Source organism: Ptiloglossa arizonensis, chromosome 6 (assembly GCF_051014685.1).
Source record: "Ptiloglossa arizonensis isolate GNS036 chromosome 6, iyPtiAriz1_principal, whole genome shotgun sequence".
Classification (NCBI taxonomy): domain Eukaryota; kingdom Metazoa; phylum Arthropoda; class Insecta; order Hymenoptera; family Colletidae; genus Ptiloglossa; species Ptiloglossa arizonensis.
In genome coordinates, this window is record NC_135053.1 from 12898513 (window position 1) to 12912700 (window position 14188).

The 14188-nt window shown below is 37.6% G+C and overlaps 2 protein-coding genes across 2 annotated transcripts; both read left to right on the forward strand.

Moving 5' to 3' along the window:
* The first annotated feature begins 603 nt into the window (after window positions 1-603).
* Aln (divergent protein kinase domain 1C) lies at window positions 604-11098 on the forward strand. The gene is made up of 4 exons (XM_076315228.1): window positions 604-1018; window positions 7154-7314; window positions 8705-9392; window positions 9829-11098. The coding sequence occupies exons 1-4, from the start codon at window positions 869-871 to the stop codon at window positions 10057-10059; spliced, it is 1230 nt and encodes a 409-aa protein (XP_076171343.1). The 5' UTR covers window positions 604-868; the 3' UTR covers window positions 10060-11098.
* A 483-nt stretch (window positions 11099-11581) lies between these two features.
* On the forward strand, window positions 11582-12617 carry Atpsynf (ATP synthase, subunit F). Its single transcript, XM_076315229.1, has 4 exons — window positions 11582-11765; window positions 11843-11941; window positions 12242-12358; window positions 12470-12617. Exons 1-4 carry the CDS (start codon window positions 11681-11683, stop codon window positions 12496-12498), a joined length of 330 nt encoding a protein of 109 aa, XP_076171344.1. The 5' UTR covers window positions 11582-11680; the 3' UTR covers window positions 12499-12617.
* Window positions 12618-14188: the final 1571 nt, after the last annotated feature.

Below are 14188 nucleotides of genomic sequence, written 5' to 3' on the forward strand. Positions count from 1 at the left end.
ACCATCCTTTCCGGTAAAGGTTCAAAAATATTCCCCGAGGTAAAAGAAAACAATATTCGTTTTAAAATCATTCAGAAACGAGCCAACGAAGCCTCGAAGAATAATCATTCCGCGATCTAACCTCAAATCTCACCGAAAACAACGCTACACCGCCATCGTCGAGAAATCCTACGCGACTAACGAGATATCGAATACAATCGAACAGGATTCGAATTCTCGACCATCGACGGTTCCCAATTTCCTATCGATGCGAAAATCAACTTTTTCGATAAAAAGACATCGCGTTGCGATACAAACGTACGACGTTTCCATCGGCGGTAAGCAAATATCGTCGTAGACAAATCTATCGTAAACGAGCCAGCGTAGAACCTTGGAAAACTAAATCTTTCCGCGATCTAACCTCAAATCTCTCTATAAGCATCGATACACCGTCACCGTCGAGACATCCTTCACAAACGAACGCGATACTGAAAGCGGTCGAGCGAGATTCGAATTCGACCGTCGACGATTCTAACTGCACGCGGACCTGCGCAACGAACACCGTCAGGGAGATTCGCCGCGAGAGGCGCAGCGTCGCAACGCTGTCATGTGCCGCAGATTATGCCGCATTGCCACAACCGTACGGCACCGGTCGGTCGACGAGCGCGTCGTGACGAGATTCGTGAAACGAACAAACGAGTCGATCGGGGAATAAGTTGAAAATTAAACGACACGATGCGCCGCCGCGGTCGACGACGACGACTGACCGATCCGTGAGCTGAAAAAATACGAGGAAACAACGAGCCACGTATCCGAGACGAATAAAAAGTAAACGTCCGCGTCGCGCGTGTTGGTCGTCTCACCTGAAGTAACAGAAGCCCCCAGGATCATGAACGTTCGACGGTTACCGGGTTTCATGTACCACTACAAGGTGATCACGGTCTTCCTGGCCTCGACGCTCCTCCTCGTCGTATACTTGCTCCTCCACTGGGGTATAATGTGCACGAACCTCGAGGCCTGGCTTCACGTATCCAACGTGGTGAGTCCTTTCGAACCAGCGTCGCACAATGGGAAATCTACTACACGGTTCTATCGACGCAATGTGCGTACACGCCGAAGATCGCACGGGGATGCTCGAAGAGACGAAACGAGGGTAGTAGAGAAAGGGACAGGGAACGAAACAGGCACGCACGCGCCCTCGCGACGTGCACGAAACTGAAACTGAACCGCGAGATACGTGACGATTTCACGCGTGTACGTGCGTGTACATGTACGTACGGATGTCGAGAGGGAACTCTGTGTACGTGCTTGCCTCTGTTTACAAACCTATCGCGGTGCCCTGTTGTGGTTACGACGCTAAAGGACGCCGATTTTCGAAGTTTGCGGTCGTTGGCGAATTGGAAGGGGAAACGTCCTCGCTGTGCAGATTTAATGCTGGTCTATTTACTTTCCCCCGTGAATGCGTTCGTGGAATTTAGACCCGGTGGGCCTCGATTCCTCGAAGGAAACGGGTCTTTCGAGAGCTGACGATTTCTGAAAAGTTTATATCATGTACCGTTAACCACTGCTAACGAAAGTACCATAAATTCGTACGTACGTTAACTCGTAATCCGACATCGAAATACGTTCGATAATTTAGAGTCGTTCTTGTACCTGTTACTTTGGAATCTTTTATTCTTCTATCGAGGGATACGGCAGGGTGATAAGTCGATAAGTAAGGTAGCCTTTAAAATTTCTCTTCGAAGACGGCTGTGTGATTTTATCAAACGCTTATGTATCACCTAAGAGTAATAAATCTCTTACCTGTAACTGTACACGTAGTAAATTTCAATATAAAATTTTGAAACGTGGTTTATCGTTATACGTATAGATCCTTTCTGTATTGAAATACGTATAGTTTTACGACCGGAAGAATGTAAATACGTATCGTAGAAAGCTCACCACGCGATTGGACATAACTTTCGCGCAAATCAAATTTTTTAAATAAGATTCATCGGGTTTGCAAGTTTAATGATATTTTTAGGTAATGGATAAAGATTTGACAAAATCACGTAGTCACTTTGGAAAATAATTTCCATAGTTTGCCTTATCTCTCGATCCATCGCCCTATGACCAACCCTTAAACGCTTGAAATACAGGTCACGTAGATCTACGTTTTTACATGCCATCTACGCGGGAAAGGGTCCCGTAGATTTATCGTTTTATTTAACTACCTCAAAAATACGTGAAATCGGCACAATCTGAAGAAATAGTATACCGTCCTATAAGTATTAAGTACAGTTCCAAAGACCTTCGTCCATGATTTCGTTAAAAGTGACCGTATAACACGACTCGCTCCAAATTCTAATGGAACACAATCGAGAACGTACAATTATGAAGATAACGAAGGGATGGAAAGTGAATTATTTTATTTTCGAGCCTCCCTCTTAGAATCGGAGCAAAATGTTTCGAAACGCCTAGAAATTCTTTAACGTGATTACAAGCTGACGTTCAAATACGTTTCAATGTATGCTTTCCACTGGTTACAATCTTTACTTGCAAATTTCCTTCTCTAATACAGCTTAAGAGATTTTCAGCCTCCTGGCGATCATAAGTGGATTAACATTCCTCGTCCTTACCCCACCTTGTGTAAAAAGTTCATTGATTGCGGTTATAAATTCAATTTATCGTGACTGGCTGCATCGAGGTACCGAGACGTCGAATGCCAGCTTAGTGTCGCTACTCATTACATTCAACCATTCAACTATCGTGCCGGAATATTAAAAACGAAACCATTTACGTAATGCATCGTCCAACGCACGCAAGGTCGCGAGGAGAAAAAAAAAAATGCTGCGCTACTATTCGTACGAAATTATTGCTCGTTGATGATACCCTATTCACGATGATATTCACTGAAAGTGCAATCGTAAACGAGCACCTTTCAATGTAATAAACATAGAGAAAGGGTCGAGACTAAACGTAAACGAGCGACAACATTTTCCACTTATCTTTCTCAAATAAATCAAACGTACATTGTGTTGCAAAACTGATTAAAAAAAATTCTAAACCGTTCAGGGCACAAAGCACGAAGAACTATCTATCGAAAATTTGATTTTTCAAACCTCTCCAGTTCGTCACCAAACGACGTAGTATCACTACGTTGTACTTCGTGTACAAAGTAGTAGACATACACGATACTATCGAGACGAAGTTTATTTTTTAATCTTTGGGTTCTCGAAACCATACACGTATCGCGATCGTGATTTCTGATCGGTCGAAGGCAAACGATCTACTTCGAATGTCTTTCTTTTTCTTTTCGTTCGAGGTGTTTCTTAAACTCGAAGAAAATTAAATAAAATTCCTCGCCGAGTTTCGTCTCTCGTCACGGTTCTGTTCTCGTTTAGATTTTCCCGGTCCGCGGTCAGCCGAGAAGGTGGAAAAAATGTTAACGAATAGTTATCTTCAACGTACTATTCGTCGATAATGAACGCGTCCCGAACGAATCGATCGTTCGCGAAAAGTACGTTCGATAAGTTACATTCGAGCGTTACAGTGTGCAAAGACGCGCGACACGCATCTTATGGCGGCCGCCTCAGCTCGAGAAATCCTCTCATCATGGCGGTCACGACGCAACTAAAAATATCGTGAGCACGGTCCCCTGTGTACGGGTCCACGCGCGTGTTCACGCACGCGAAACGCGCTACGTGTGCGAATATGCGCGCGTACTGCACGTAACGTAAGCACCACCCACGCATCAAGAAGATAATTCACTTTTATTGCTCTCATTCCAGCGGTGCTTGAACATCCACGGATCGAACGTAAAAGCTCCACGACATGCCTCGAGCATCCACCCACGAAACTCCTTTCCTCTCAATTAGTATATATTTGAATAACTATTCGTTTGCACATGGTCGACCGATAGCCTTTGTTCGAACTGGACTTCTTAATTGGTCGTACCGATCTTGTTTCAACGACGTTCGACAAGGGAACAACGATACTCTTCAAGAGTGTGGATTAGAGCTTTTGGCTCGGTCTTCGGTGATCCCGATCGCGGTTAAACTATAATCGAAAGTAAAGATTCTTGCAGTATCGATCGATTTACAATGTCTTCCTTGCGCGAATAATAAATCGCGAAGAATTTTTTATTGAATTTTAAAGAGTCGTTTCAAATCTAGTTTCAAACTTTTTGGAGCAGAAATGAGGATAGGTACACGTTTGTATTCGTATAATTTCGAATGGAATGATTATTGTTTAAAAATTCGTGTCGATTCTTGATCAATGAAATTGTCGTGTTACCGGTACATGTACACCGAATGATTAAATCTCATATTTCAAGGTAAACTAAGTCGTCGGTTTATGATTCTAACTCCTAAGAGGGTACACCTAATCCATTACTGCTGTTTGTACCAGGTATAGAGTGAGGAGTTAATATATGCTTTGTTCTCGTTTGGCTTATCTCTGAAAGAGAATGTAACATGAGAATTCAGGAAGTTTCGAGCGAATTGTAAATATCGAAGAAATTTAGCGTAGAGAAACATAATCGACAGTTGCTGTATTTTCAAATTTCTTCTCTTTATGGAGGATCGAAACGACGATTGCGAAACGCTTGAATTGAATTTAATAACCAGAGGGACAAAGGTTTCTTTCAATTTGATTTTAAATTGAAAGAATTGGGAATTAGTTCTACTTTTTCAAACATTGACATAATAATTCTTTTTCTCTTTTGGTTTAAGCGCAATATCATACGAAACATTAACGACAGCTGTGAATCGAATAAATGAAACAACATTGTCGCGAACGTTCGACTTTTCTAATTTTGTTGCTTCTTTCAACTGTTCGCGATCTTGGTTCCGAGACAACGATAAAAATAAAAGTTTTCCTTTACGTAATCTTGCATCGACGTACGAAAATTAACGCCTTGTAATTTTGTTACGAATTTATTTTCCATAAATTTGTACGGTACACGCGAATCGTATTTGACGCATTCCATTGGCGATTAAACAAGAAGCGTATCGATGAAATTATATTCGATAGATCGCCAAGTGAACTCTGTGTTGCGATTTCAATTAAACCGATCTAATTGACCGTTTAATGAACGCGCGAAGTTAATATTCGCTCGTGCGTACCGTGCGTAATTGATTGCATTAGGCTGTAACAGATATTTGGTCGTATTACGATCGAACACGAGGTCGGTTGTAAACGGGTTCCAAGATGGAAAATATATTCCCGTAGTAACCGCCCTTTGCGTCCGGCCTGATTGCAAATGGTTTAAAAGTTCGTTTATGAATGGACAATTTATCGAGTCCCCTTGCATCGCATACCGAGTCTACAGGGTGGACGATTTTAGGGCAGCTGTACGATTAAAATGAAAATTATCGATTTTCGAAGGAATAAAGAAAACTCATTGATCGGGTCCATACTGGAGAAAAATTATTTTTTAATTTCGATATTACAATTATAACGATAGAATCGATAAATGTTTTCTTTTTTCAAAATTGTCTTCAAATTGACTTTCGAAATGTTTGCATCGGGAGACCGCCATTTGTATAGCGCAATGTACACCTCTAACCTAAAAAATCTCTTCGTGTTTCTCGAAATTTGAGATGGATCGTCATCGATCGTATTAATAAGAATCACCCTGTATGCACGTAAATGTACGTGGACTTCTCAAAGAAAACTAACCCATTCCCATGGTCAAAGTCTCTTGTTACCCCTTCGTTCCCTTTACAACGGCTGTATATGTGTATTACCCTCGCCATAACCTTACTTCATTCCGGAACGAGTTTTAGAACGAAATACGCGCATAACGAAAAACAGACACGGACACACGGGAATCCGTTTCCTCGTGATCGCAATGAGCGTAAGAAAACAAACTTATACGAAGCTTAAACGTAATATCGGCCGTAACACCGTTTCACGTGGAAACTATCCTTAAATTGCGACTTTTACGCGCGTCCCGAGCCGATGTGATCGATTCAAATATCTTTCACGCGTCTCGGCTCGAATATGCAAATATCCCGAACGAAAGTCGCTTCGTTTCATTGAGGAAGCTGCCGGTATCGCCTACAACTACTTCTTTTCTTTTTTTTCTTCTTTCTTTTTTTCTTTTTTAATCAGAACCTCAAGGACGATACGTTTCCTCCTTTAACGATGCATAAATTTCGTACGAGAAACCTTTTTTTTTTGTTGCTCGGAAGTGACCAAAATATCAAGGTATTTATAGCAACGGCGATTTTTTAGTCGTGAATATTTATCGTCGTTCGTAAATTTCCAGTCGTGACGAAACCGTTTTCGTTTTTCGGAACGTTACGAAAACGTCGATGTTTAAATGGTGTTCGTTTCGATGTTTAAATTCAAGTTGGCGAATAATCGTTGCACGAATATAAAAAAAAAAAGATGGGAACAATCGAACGACCGGAATGGATGAAGTCTCGGTATCATTTTGTAACTAAAATTACATACACCGAACCGGCAATTGTCCTTCCATTGTTTCATTACTCGAGTCTTGCAATTTAAGATCGTCTCTCTGTAACGACACGGTTGTGTTTCGAGAAACGAAAGAAACACGAAAAGATGAAAAAAATGATAATCCGCGTGTGGTGAACAAGTAACTTTGCCTTTGAAGTTGTTCGTAACTTATATATTGAGAGAGCGAACGTTTCGATTGAAGAAAAAAAAAAAATGATCGACGAAAATTCGAATGCAAATGATCGACGAAAAGAACGATCTTTCGTCATATTTTTCCCTTCGTATCGATTCTCGTCGTTACTTCTCCGTTACTTCGTTCTCAACGGAGATACTCGAGGGATACACTTGCAAATGCTCCACCCAGTGTAAATAAAAACCTGAGATATTATTTTAAATAATCTTGAAAGTTTTTGCGTCTCGTACGAAAAGTTTCACGCCAAGTATCGTACAATACGAATACGTAACGTGCATACGTTACGCGTGACTCTGCGAAAGAATATTCGCAAAATTGTGTGAATCGGTGGGGAAAAAAGAAGGAAACCTCTTGCGTAATAAGAATACGTTTCGCGCGTTACGCTACAGGTGTCGCGACCGAGGTACTCCGAAAACTTTCAACCGAGTAAACGAATGGGTAAGATCGCGTTGATGTTCGATCGTTCTCACTGGAAGCATTTCTGTAATCTGCAATGGTCGTTCACGCAGTACCTGATCGTAATTTTCATTTCAGTGCAGCACGCACAGAAAAGGGTCTGCGATAGGAATTCTGTGCGAGCCGCTATGCTCGGAAAAGGGGATTCACTCGCTCGCGTGCGAAACGCTGCACGCTGGCAAGGAGGCGGTCTTCTCTGCACACTGGGAAGCAACACGACTCGTATTCAAGGCTTCGAGGTTCGTTTCTTATGGTGTACACGCTGCTCGACACAATTAGGCGTATCGTTTCTTTTAGTATCGTAATAAGTCGTTTCCAATTCCGTGGAATAAACCGAGCGACGAGCACGAACGAAACCCAACTTTCGAAACTTTGTTTTGTTATTTGAGTATTTGACAAGTTTTGTATTTGAGTATTTCAAAAGTTTTGTATTCGAGTATTTGAAATATTCAAGACTCGAGAAGTTAATTTTTCACGAAACGTTTACGGTATTGTAAACGGTTGTAGAGGTTTCTTGACCTCGGTTCATTTGTTACCGATCACAGGGAATAGGAGTTCTGTAAACAACTGGTGGTATACTTTAAATACGTGACAAAATTCGTAGCACGTTGCCAATATCGCCAAGTACATTATGAATATCGTTGATACCAACTTTAAATTCGAATACGTTGGTCGATAATAATGTTATTATCAGTTGTATTACGAACTGTTGCGAATATAATCGAATATAATTTTGAAGCAAAAATTATGAACTTCCAATGCTTTTACGTACGAATGAAACATATATACATTGCATTTTCGTTCTTCGAGCAACGATGATTTTATTCGCAATATGAACTCGCCTTTAATCGCGTCATAACCCATAGACAACCGCACGGGGGGTCCATCAGGGACCCCAGACTCGTTATTTTGTCGTTCGTTTAATTGAATGAACGTTTGCCATTTTATGTAATTTTCTCTTTTAAGCTGTTTAATACTATGACGTGGTTACGTGTTGCCAAGTTGTACCGAAACGACCGAAATTAATAAATTTATGTCTACCCTCGGTTAAAGATCCCACGTGGTATTCGCGTATTGTACGCAAAACCGAATGAACAAAACGATGAATTATACGTTTGGAGAATAAACCGTGTAGATATTAATGTTTTCGCGTGCTCGTTGCTTTCGTAAGTAATTTTATTTCGAAGTATTCGCGATATTATTTTTTCTAATAAGCGATATCCATCGATCCCTCGAGCAACGAACACATCGATACGTTATTAATATTTTCCAAGATTCTCGAAACAGTCGAAGAAAAATATTTTCCAAGACCGTCCGGACGGTCGTGTACTTTGCGCGATAAAAAAAAAAAAAAAAAACACGTGGCCGTGTCCAAAGGTTAAGACGAGTTTCGCATCGAAGAAGTTGCGAGATATTTACGTTACAAGTTCGGTAACGTCTTTCGAACTCGTTGATACTAGGTTAGAACACCCTACCAAATTATACCCGACAACAATTCCGATAACATTGTTTCGATTTTACGTGTACCGTTTCGGTAAGAACCGATATACACGTGTACTACAACTGTTCGAAACGGTTATTTTCGTATGCATTTGAATCGCAAATTTTGATTGGATTTTTCGTTCGCAGAACGAAATCCCGAACGGAACAGTTCGAGTCGTTGTTCTGGACGGACATTGCCGGCGAGAAGCACTTCCCGTCCGAGAAGGAGTTCGGCGCCATGATCAGGGATCTGGTCGTTAGCAAACTGAACGTGACGCTGTCGCAGCATCAATTAGAGAGGCTCGCGCGGCTGCGCACGCATCGCGTCGAGACCGAGCCGAGCAGACGACAGCTCGAGATGGAGAATCTCTGGCCGCTGTTGCAGGAGAACGAGTACCTGATGAGCATCCTCTACGAGGACAGGGACATTTTTCCCCAATTGATTGGCACGTGCGGGACGTTCTACGCGGTCGAGTACGTCAGACCGATCGAAACCCCCACAACGGTCCTGGCCCTGTCCGACTCGAAGCCGGAATGGGCGAAACGGTTGAAACTCGCTGTGATGATTCTGGACCTGCTCGAGGAACTCGACACCAGCTTCCCCGAGCCGATCTATCTGTGCGACGTGAAGATAAACCATTTCGGTCTGCCCCTCGGTGGTCAGAAACTCAAGTTCCTCGACCTGGACGGCGTGTTCCCTAAAACGATTATCAGCCGTATCACGTCGGACAGAAAGAGCTGCGAGAAACACGAGGATTGCGATTTCTTCGATTGCAGGTCCCTCTGCTCGAAGGACAAACGCTGCGAGTCCCCGGTCATGAACAATAATTTACAAGTAATTCGTCCCCACTGTTACGTAACAGTATGGATCTCCGTCCACACGTCGATCGATAATTAGAAATCTCGAATTGAATATTTCGCGGAGCAGTCGAAGAAAAATGTTTTCCAAGACCGTCCGAACGGTCGAGATTCTTCAATTTATATAGTCAATAGACTATAAATATGCGAATAGTTTGCCTCGTTCCTTGTACACGATATATTCGTGAATCGTTCGGAAACTCTCTCCAATTGTTTAGAACGATTTACGGTTCTACTTGTTGCATCGCGAAAATAAGCCCAATACTGTTATCTTTCGACGTAACTTAAACGAATCGGATCGTATATATTCGCAGATATATACTAGATACAAAATTATATTTTAATTTCAAAATATCAGAGGGAGGAGTACAAGGTATCGATTAGTAATCTCACGATTATTTCTGGGATTTCAGATCGTGTGCGAGAAGATATTTCTCGGCTGGACTCTCTCGGGGACTATCATAATTCCTGGACTACTTATGTCGGAGCACACCACCAGTACACTGGCAGTAATGTTGCGACAGTGTGCAAACCCAGCCGGTGACGTCGAGCATTTATCACGTGCTGCAGTGCCGGACAGCTTGAAAACACGTTTATACAATATATTACACGAAATGGAACAGGAGGTTGCCGCTTCCGTGTAGACACATTTTTGTTAAACTATAAAGCGAGCATGGAAATCTACAGGATGTCCCATTTTAATCTACATATTGGATGCGTCTGAAAAACAACGTTGAATTGAATAGATTTCGCGCACAACAGATTATTTGAACGACTATTCGTAGACGGAGAAAGTAAAAATAAAATAGTATTTATAATTCGAAAAGATATAGTTGCGAGCATATATATATATATAAGCGTACATACTTTTTTCATTCTAATCGGGAGTAGTGTAAGTTTCCAAAATTTTACTATTTATTTCTAGGATACCCTGTATATAGATTTATAGATTATAACAAGATGCGTGACACGAACGGATCTACCTTTCATGGTGACAATGCCGTTTCTATGAAAACAATCGAATCCCGCGTTTTGTTTGTCGTCTCGACTTTCCAAATTTATTTCCGTTCATTTTGTAATCCTTTGTGCGCAACTTGAACGAACAATACACAATACACCACTTGCGTGCGATAGAAACGATCGAGGAATTTCTAAATTTCTACCGATTACGAGAAAACGAGAGACGAACAAACCTTTGTACTGTAAAAATATAAGGAAATAAGTGACCACTAGAGGCTAGTGATAGTAATAAGGATAGCAATTGTATAAACAACGTTATCAACAACGAGCACAAATATGAACTACATTCACTTAATTATAGCCGTACTACTGTGTACTTTAAATTTACTCGATACGCTTAAATAGGAGCCAAAGTACAAGAATTATTATTTTTAGTATTTGCCCGTGCGACTTGAAATATTTAAATGGCAAATATTAATTCAGTACTGTCTTTTTCAGTGCTACTTCTTAAGAAATTGATATTAGATTTTTTCCTTTAATTTGCCATTAGAATTTTTAAATTTTAATAGTGTTATTATGGTGTATGAGAATTTAAACTGATTGAAAAAGTAAGTTAAATAGTATTAGAATCAAGGTCAGTAATTTAAAAATTTTAATACGTTCAACGAAATGTTTTGAAAAAAAATAATTAACTCCCATTTATTTATAGATTATTTGACTATCCGTTTTAACGAAATTATTAATAAACCTTATTTTCGAAAATAAAAACTTATTGACTTCTCCCTGACATGAATGATACTTTAGAGTAAAACCGAGAATGTAATAATTAACTATTTGAATCGAGCTGTACTAAAATTTTAATAAAGCTTATATTGTTTCGTAGAATAAATAACATCTCTTAAACAAAATACTATGTGTGAAGATTCTTAAATAATAAATATGGTTTCTATTTTACTATTTTGGAAGTAGTGTTCTCCTCTGTTCGAAAAATATAATACGATCTATTTATTATGTATATTATCGTTATTACTCGTGTCACAAAGTATTATTTTTAAAATTTTTTCTTATCATTGTAGATACTACAGATATGTCTTGTATAGTAATTTTTCCAACGTACATTCCATTAAATCACTAGACACTACACTACTTTATCACTATACGATCGACTTGTCTAGGGATTTCTTTTCTGGAAGGTTATATACACTACATCTGAAATAATCTGTAGACGGTACCCGTTCCTTGATGATACGTGTTACCGAAGATTCGATCATTCGTTAACGTTCTTATTTGTTCATTTCTATCATCATGAAACAAGGAATTGGTGACTATCCCTTAGAATATGATCCAGTACGTCATGGTCCTTACGACCCAGCTCGATATTATGGAAAACGTGAGTTTCATCGATCCACCTTGGCACTAATCTTTCGATTGAAAATTTACTAATTATAAAAAATTATATATTTACAGCCGACACTCCTTTTGGCGAAGTAAAACTGGGTGAGCTGGTTTCATGGGTGGGACGACGTAAAAAGGGACCCCGTCCGCTAATAGCATTATTTTCACGAGGTACATATTTTCTCTATCAAAATGGCTATAATATGGCTAAAAAATTGCATAACAATCACCTTATTCTAAAGTCTCTTTCTTACTAATGGAATTGCAAAAATGAAATACTTTTTTGTGCATCTATAAGAAATCTTTCAAACTTTAATTTTATATCTTCTGAATATAGAAAAAAAATATGATTAATTTGGTATAATTTGTTATTTTCATTAGACACGATTTGATATAAAAAATAAAACAAAAATATTTCTATTATATTACAGGCAAAATATAATTTAACTAGAAATTATTTTTCAATTTCAGCTTACTGGCGCTGGCAACATAAATATGTGTTTCCTCAAAAAACTGGTGTGGCTCCGTTTTTCCAAGTAGTTGTCCCATTGTGTGCATTGTTCTATTGTTTCAATTACTTGCGTATTAGTAAGTTATAATCTCAAAATTAACTTTTAATTTAAATACTGTGTAATAATTATATAAATATATTGCATAAAAAATATAGCATAATATAATATTATGCATTTTACTTTTCAGGAGGTCACAGGAATTACAAATACCATTAAAATTCAGCTTCATTATCAAAGATATGTTCAGTCAAAATAGAATACTACACAACATATTAAGTATAAAAAGTTAACGATTACGATCACATGTAATGCGAAATAAAAATTCTTGAAACATATACCCGAGCATATTCTTTGAATATATACATAAAAAAATAAATGGATTAAAAACTTTCAAGCAGTATGTAATAGTAATATAACTTCTAAAAATATATAAGTTTTTGTACTTAAAAAGAAGAAATCAATTTTGGTAATAATTTAAAAGTAATAACATTATTCTTCATTATGAAACATTCCATATCATTTAATTACGGTTTATCATTAATGTTACTTACGTTTACTATTTATCGTTTAAAAATTAAAATCACATTTTTAATATAATATCATTTACTCAATTTAATTTTCAAAAGTATTCCTATTAACAACCTGACATTAAATGATTTTTTTATATTCCAAAATTAAGTTAAACAAATAATTTATCTAATATACTACCAAATTACACCGAATTTAAAATAAATAATCGTGAAATTTTTTAGAGGTAAAAAATAAAAAAGGACAACTATTTTGATTACAGGGCCCAGAAATTTCTCGATTATTGCGGTTATCGTAGTAAAAGTAATTCTTATGTAATTATATATTCTGTTATATTCAAAACTTGGAAAAAAATAATGCAAATTTTCCATTATATTAATTTTTTTACGATCACTAAAATTATAACTTTTTAAGAAAATTAATTAAAGTATTTTAGAAAGTATTCTATGTAGATTTTTTTTGTAAATTTCTATATTGTAAATTTAGAGTATTATTATAATAATAAATAAATACCTCTAAATATGTAATATATAATCCTACTTCAGCAGATTAAACTTCAACAATAATGTATTTTTAATTTTTAGAAGTATTACGTTGTAAGCTTGAAAACGATTCAAATAAAGTCACAGAGTATATCGTTATGGCGCGAGATTGAAATTTTCTGTCCGCATTTTCAACTTTTATTACACTATATTAATTTTATATACTTCGATCACATTTGATCTAATTTTTCAAACATACAATATATGATATATGTTAGACTTTTTAAATAAATTGTATGAATTATAAATTATGAAAGTTTTAAACATCCAAAATATTAAAAAAAAGTTAATATTTATCATTGGTAATCTCTAATGTCATATTACTCCCAAATATTTTGAAATTAAAAATCTTTTATTAAAAGAAAATATACAGTCATCTGAAATTTTGTATTTGAAAAAATTTAAAATCCATTGTAAAATAAATAAAATTATACTTGAAAAATTATATGTCGCTTACTTAAAAGCAGCGCATTAAATGATTCGTAACACTCTGATATAATATTGTGGCGTTAAATGATACATAAATTTGTTCTAATTATAGAACTTTTCAAACAATGCACAAGTTATCAACAAATTAATTATCAACAAATTTAACTACACAAATTATTGAAACAAATAATACTTACAGAAGATAATAGATTGAATAAGTTAATGATAAGCATTACAAATGCGTTCAATGCTCTTAAATTATAAGATGCAAATTAATTCTGAAACAAGCAATGTATCCGGTAGGTATGTGTACGCGGCATAAATTCATCCTGTGCACGAAGTATGCGCAATTTGATGTAATCATAGCACGAAGAAAGTGTTGATTGGTTGATCGATCCATAAGATGC